The sequence below is a fragment of the Camelina sativa genome, chromosome 16, assembly GCF_000633955.1.
Source record: "Camelina sativa cultivar DH55 chromosome 16, Cs, whole genome shotgun sequence".
NCBI classification, from domain to species: domain Eukaryota; kingdom Viridiplantae; phylum Streptophyta; class Magnoliopsida; order Brassicales; family Brassicaceae; genus Camelina; species Camelina sativa.
The window spans coordinates 18,310,957-18,318,102 of record NC_025700.1 but is presented as its reverse complement, the minus strand read 5'-3'; the positions used below and the strand labels follow the sequence as shown (position 1 = coordinate 18,318,102).

At 34.1% G+C, this 7,146-nt stretch overlaps 1 protein-coding gene across 1 annotated transcript in view; it reads left to right on the top strand.

Annotated features, from left to right (window-relative positions):
• LOC104751061 (RING-H2 finger protein ATL11-like) overlaps positions 4,876-7,146 on the top strand; it is a 3,405-nt gene continuing 1,134 nt past the window's right edge. The window contains exon 1 of the mRNA XM_010472938.2: positions 4,876-5,632. Within this exon, the coding sequence (XP_010471240.1) occupies positions 5,130-5,632 (503 nt within the window). The 5' untranslated portion in view covers positions 4,876-5,129. The remainder of the gene's footprint in view (positions 5,633-7,146) is intronic.

Genomic DNA, 7,146 nt, shown 5'->3' with positions numbered 1-7,146 from the left:
TATATATATATCCTTTGTCTTAAGACTAGCTAGATTGCGATAGATATGAATCATCGTGTTAAAGTTCTAATATGCTCTGGCCCATACGTACTAGAGCGTTTGTTTTTAATTTCGAGATTTTAGAAAAACACATTCTCTATTTCTGAATTTGGTGTTTCGTTTTGTTATTTAAGATACAACAATAGTTCATTCACAATTCCACAATGTATCCCTTTTAAGCTCAAAACAAAAGGAAAACAACAAGAATATTATCGATAGTACGTACGTAAAGCTAAAAACAGTTGCTTGTAGCGAAAATCATCAACATAACACATATACGAATTCAACTTTTTCCTACCACTTTATTGAATATGATGGATGGTTTGATCGTGGGAAGATTAGGATTCAATGGATCTTAACTTCCTATTATTAAGAGTGAAAATGAATTCAAATGTTAAGACTTAGGAGGGAACACTAATTATAGTTTTTTTTAGAGAGTGTGATGTTATGAAGTTTTTGTGCATATTAATTAATAAAATCTAAAACAGAGAATCTCTCTTATATCTTTAAAAATAAGGGTAATATAGCTTGCTTAGCTGTCGCGGCGGATGTATGATCGATGTATCATATGTCGATATATAGTAAACAAAATTAAAGTACATGTACATGGAGTCATCACATGCTATAATAAATCCATGGAGTCCAATGATACGATGGTGGACTAATGATCTTCGTCCCAGTTCAATATTATACAAGCTTAGGAATTGTAGGAATCTTATTCTAAAACTATATGATATACAAATAGTACAGATCATGGTTATAGCATGAGAGTTTAGGTAGCTATAAAGCGAGAGAAAATCGTTCTTAATTTATATTATATATTTTCCTTGAAACAGGACATCTGTAACTATAAGTCTATAAATAAATAGATTTGTAGGGATTGTGTTTCTTAGCTGAACAGCAGACCATAGTTCTGCACTTCTATTATTACACGGTCTTATATAAAAACGAGTGAATCAGTAAGAAAAAGATATTGGTAAATTAATATTATGTGCGTGTCTTCTCTGTGTCACAGAATACCATAGATATATCAGACATCAACCCATGTGAATGTGATTGCAAAAGACGCTAAGCGAGGCTCACACGGCTGAGTTGGGCTTGACTGATACACAAATTTACAACTAAATGGGCCTTTCAGTATATAATCTGGAACATTTCTTTTAGGTTAGAATTGACGGAACATATCTCTCTTTTTTTTTTATCTCATATCCAATCATAATCCCATAGAAATATGATAATATACAGGCTCTAAAAACCTTTTATCATCTTTATAGATAATCTACAACAACGAGATGCAGCCTATAGACTTATTCCCTAATATACATAAGAAGTTCATAACCTATAATTGGAAAACGACGTGATGACGACATGGGACGACGCACGATGCGAAGACAAATTAGTGATCACTTTCACGTATTAAATTTATTTTGTTCGTCAACGTGAATCTTTCATGCTTGATATTGCGTATGTGCAAAATACAAATCCTCTGCCAGACACACAACTTTTTAAATCTTATTTGACCAAAATAGCCACCATCTCACAAACCCCACCAGTTTGTTATCATCTTTTAGTCATCTAAGATAAATGATCAGTCCAAACAAAAAAAAGATAAATGATCGATCCCGGCATATAAAATATGCATTAACGATCCAACATATAAGATCTAAAAGGGCCCTATGCAAAATCATGACACACAACGACTTAAACCCGTGGCATAAAAGAACTCTCAAGAAAACAACTAAAACAACATATATATATATATATATGTATAATCATTATTTACACATAGAATGACGCATGCATTGAATATTTTAATCACTTCATAATATATAATTATATATTGTGTTAGTGTGTTTTAATTTTATCACCAATTTTTCTTTCTTTATAAACTAGATATAATTATTTTATTAAGTGATTAATATATGACCTCATTGTTTGTGTATTAGTGTTTTCTGTTGTATTGCAATCAGTTTTTTTTTTTTTAATTTAGTGTCCATTTATGTTTTTTTCCATACTCAATTTATTTAAATGTGTAATTGAATTATCAACATTCAAAACTGTGATTATATAGAAAGATGAGGGAAGAATATGAATTTAAACTAGTGTGTAAAAACAGAACAGAGCTAGTAAAGAAAAAGAAAAAGCACTTATTTTTTCTTTTGGTCTAAGAGCTTTCTACAAACAGGGTTTATTTATTAAAGTAGACGGAAGAAAAGAGAGAGATATTTTTGACTCATCATTGATTGCAGCTATTGTGTATTGCATACATTTGCTTATGTTTATTTACACATTTGGGAGAAAAGTAGGTCTTTCGTCTAGCACACTTGGGTTAATTTTAGTCACATGTAACTAATGTTGTTTGTGTGTTAATAAATGATGGACAGATTAGTCCCTCGATGGAACCATTGCTGATGCGAGGAGAAAAGGATGCGATGTTGTTCTGGGATTCGAACACACTCACCACCCGGAATCGATAATATATGCATCATGTTTTTCAGAAAACTCTTCAAACTATCAACCCGGGGTATAGACTTCTTCCTGAGCATAATGTTGTGTGTGGAGACCGTGATTTTTTTACTACGGCTCAAAAAAAGAGTTTGACAATTGTGGTTTCACTTTCTACTCTGCTCCGATTAGAAGATACTGTTGCGGCGACTGTAAAAAGACTGATGGAGATCCGGTTAAAGAGGATGCTGTCGAGCTTCGCCTGCGTTCGATGATGTTGGGTAGAGCTATAAATGGCTGGCTACCTCGAAGCATTCTGGTGGTGACCGGTAATTGCAATCTTCCTCACCCAATGAAGAAATTAAGACTCTGGCTACAATGAACTCTCAAGAAAAGAACTAAAACAACATGTATATATATATATATAATCATTATTTACACATAGAATGACGCATGCATTGAATATTTTAATCACTTCATAATATATAATTATATATTGTGTTAGTGTGTTTTAAATTTATCACTAATTTTTCTTTCTTTATGAACTAGATATAATTATTTTATTAATTGATTAATATATGACCTCATTGTTTGTGTATGTGTTTTAAGTTGTATTGCAATCCGTTTTAATTTAGTGTCCATTTCTGTTTTTTTCCATACACAATTTAGTTAAATGTGTAATTGATTTATCAACATTCAAAACCATGATTATATAGAAAGATGAAGGAAGAAAATGAATTTAAACTACTGTGTAAAAACAGAACAGAGCTAGCAAAGAAAAAAAAAGCACTCAGTTTTTCTTTTGGTCTAAGAGCTTTCTACAAACAGATATCATGCATCAAAGCAACTGTGGAAGAATAAAGGTTGGTGTTAGAATTGGCAATAATGTTTTGCAAGTAATTATCAAGGTAATAGTACCTTCATTTTCATTGTGTAGAATATGTTTTTTTTACTTGAATATCATTTTCACATATTCTGAAAATATATTATTTCTCAGGATTTGAAAAGTCTGAGAAGTCCCGATCTATATAGATCGCTTGGATTTAATGGAGAATTTCTATGGTGATATTTTTTTTATAGCATCTATTTATTTTATCTTTATTGATCTTTTGTATCAATAATAGTTTACCATTTTTCCTCAAGATCAAACTTGAGCTACTAGTATTTTCTGAATGCAAAGATTTATCTCACGTAGGACTTGGTCAGTTTCTCTACCTTCTAAGTTCAAGTCAATAAACTGTCTCCTACCCATATTTGAAGAAGATGGTACGCAACATTTATTTTTGTATGAACAAGATGACTCCATTTTTTAATTTTTTTTTCTCTATTTTGTAGGTTTTATCCGAAGAAGTTGGAGGTTGGGATAGTTTTATTTTGCTGGAAAAGAAAGGCCATGTCAAACTCAAGATTTCAGGCAACAGGTTTTGATTTTTCTCTACCTCCTCCTTGATTCATCTGCCTCGATTCATAGATTTAAAACTAAGTTGTGGTTGATATCATATAGTTATATGAGTGATCCGATATTTTTATTTTATTGTATTGTCATTTAAACTATGCGCAAATAACATCTTTGCTCATTTTTGGTCATCAAACTATATGTTCATTTTATAGTTGAAATTTATATGTGTATAATATGATTTTAGCCCGTTGCCAAAGTCACTACATCCCGTATCCAATAATTATCCCAAAGAATGAATATGATCAAATAGAGGCTCTAAAAACCTAATTATTTTGATAGATAATCAACAAGAGCATGGGTGCAACCTATAGACTTCTTCTCTATATAAGTACATAACCTATTATTGGAAAAGGACGTGATGACGACATGGGACGAAGCACGATGCAAAGACAAATTAGTGATTACTTTCACTAATTAAATTTATTTTGTTCGTCAACGTGAAACTTTCATGCGCGATTGCGTTATAAACCCATAGTGCACAAAGCAAAATTCTCTGCCAGACATACAACTTTTAAAAACTTATTTGACCAAATGGCCACCATCTCACACACCCCACTGGTTTTATCTAGAGGTTACCATAATGGTTTTATACGATACAGCAATATCTCTGTAATGACATTATTGTTCCATATATCGAGTTGAATCACTTATATTATTGTTCGTTTAAAATATTTAAAGGCATTGACATTAAACTGAGATAAGCCTAAAATATTTTGGAATATAGGAAGGAACTGCAAAACTACGTAGAAACTAACAATTATAGAACCATCACATTAACAACAAATCTTAGCGATATTTGCACTAACCGGTTGCTTCGTTGAAAGATACATCCCAACTTCTTGACGGAAACATCACAATCACATCGTATATTTTAAACAAATCTGTTAATAAAATATTCATTAGTTATGCCGTCAACATAAAAAACCAAAAACATATTCATTAGTTATATGATGCATCATCTTTTAAATAGTGCCATGGTTCAAACTTCAAAGTCAACCTACCAACCCACAAACCCTTTGCAACCATTGAGCAACCTCAAATCACATTGTCTCTTTATGTTCCTAAAGTTTTGATGAGTTCATATCATATCCACTTACTTTGATCATACCAAATAAGAAAAAGAAATATATAGACAAGGTTATTGTTATTTTTTTTCATTGCATGGACCGACGAAAGTTTGGTCCTCATGAACACCAAAGGTATAATTAATCTCAACCGTTCAATCATCGGTGGTCATGATGATCATGGTTCCATCCTCCAACCACTTCTCCTTTTTCTACTCCTCTTCTCCAACCACGGGGGCTTTCAAATCGCCGCGGGTCAAGCCACTCCCGGCGGTTCAGACGTTACCGGGGATAGCTCTCAGTTTGACCCAACCATGGCAATACTCATGATCATCCTCGTCAGTGTCTTCTTCTTTCTCGGGTTTTTCTCTGTCTACATCCGAAGATGTCTCGAGCGAGTCATGGGGATGGACTACGGAAACACAGACGACGCCGCTAACTGGCTTACCCTGAACCGTCAACCGGCGCGTGGACTGGACGCGTCGGTCATCGAGACGTTTCCTACCTTTCAATACTCGACCGTGAAAACGCTTAGGATCGGTAAAGAAGCGCTCGAGTGTCCTGTTTGCTTAAACGAGTTTGAAGACGATGAAACGCTGCGTTTGATACCTAAATGCTGCCACGTGTTTCATCCTGGTTGCATTGACGCTTGGCTCCGCTCTCACGCTACGTGTCCTCTCTGCCGCGCTGATCTTATTCCCGNAGGTTACCATAATGGTTTTATACGATACAGCAATATCTCTGTAATGACATTATTGTTCCATATATCGAGTTGAATCACTTATATTATTGTTCGTTTAAAATATTTAAAGGCATTGACATTAAACTGAGATAAGCCTAAAATATTTTGGAATATAGGAAGGAACTGCAAAACTACGTAGAAAGTAGAAACTAAACAATTATAGAACCATCACATTAACAACAAATCTTTGCGATATTTGCACTAACCGGTTGCTTCGTTGAAAGATACATCCCAACTTCTTGACGGAAACATCACAATCACATCATATATTTTAAACAAACCTGTTAATAAAATATTCATTAGTTATGCCGTCAACATAAAAAACCAAAAACATATTCATTAGTTATATGATGCATCATCTTTTAAATAGTGCCATGGTTCAAACTTCAAAGTCAACCTACCAACCCACAAACCCTTTGCAACCATTGAGCAACCTCAAATCACATTGTCTCTTTATGTTCCTAAAGTTTTGATGAGTTCATATCATATCCACTTACTTTGATNACTATTTCTACTATGAACGGTTCGACCACCAAGATGGCCGGTTAGACCGTAGACCATTCTCAATAACACCTCCGTACCGGACAGGCTCGATCAATAATAACACGTCTCCTCCAGACGGCAGTAGCGATCAGGTGCGTGCTGGTTCACCCAAAAGTTTGTTACTAGCGATGATATCACCGTTCGATCGGTTGTTTCTTGGAAAGAACAACAACAACAACAAAAACGTTGGTGAACGTTCGTCGGATCACCTTCGTTCCGGCGATGCTACTCCGTCATATACTGTGTAAATTGGTTATTAAGAACGTCTCTTGTACATAATTTTTTTTTTTTCTGCATTCTGCATTCTTCGTTTTCGTTTTTTTAAACGTTACGTTACGGAACAATCGAACATACGAGGTCCAGTTCTGTTTTTTTTTTTTTCCCAATTTCATTAGGATTTAATATGGTATTTTATGAAATGTTGGGGTTAAATTGTAATGAACTATTTATACGGAAAACGTATTGAAATTATGTAAAAGTCTTAATCAAAGTACAATTAGCGTTTGCAAAATTGCGTGTCTGAGAGAGTGATGACGATTATGTACAATATCGCCAAAGCTACCTTACGAAACAGGAACTCAAGCTTCGCTTCGCTACTCTACACTCTCCAGGCTCGTTCTATCTCCAGGTGAATCAAAAAAATTCAACCTCTGTTCTCGAATCTTAACGGCTTCACTATGAATTTGTAGATCTATTACATCAATTTGGATGTTTTGTGATGTTGGTTCAGGCAAAGTAAGCCTGATAGAATGGTTGGGACAAATGAGATGAATGTAACTCGTGTTCTATGTTGCGGTCCTTATTTTCCTGATGCCTGTAATTTCACCAGAGAATATTTGCAACCTTACCCTTTT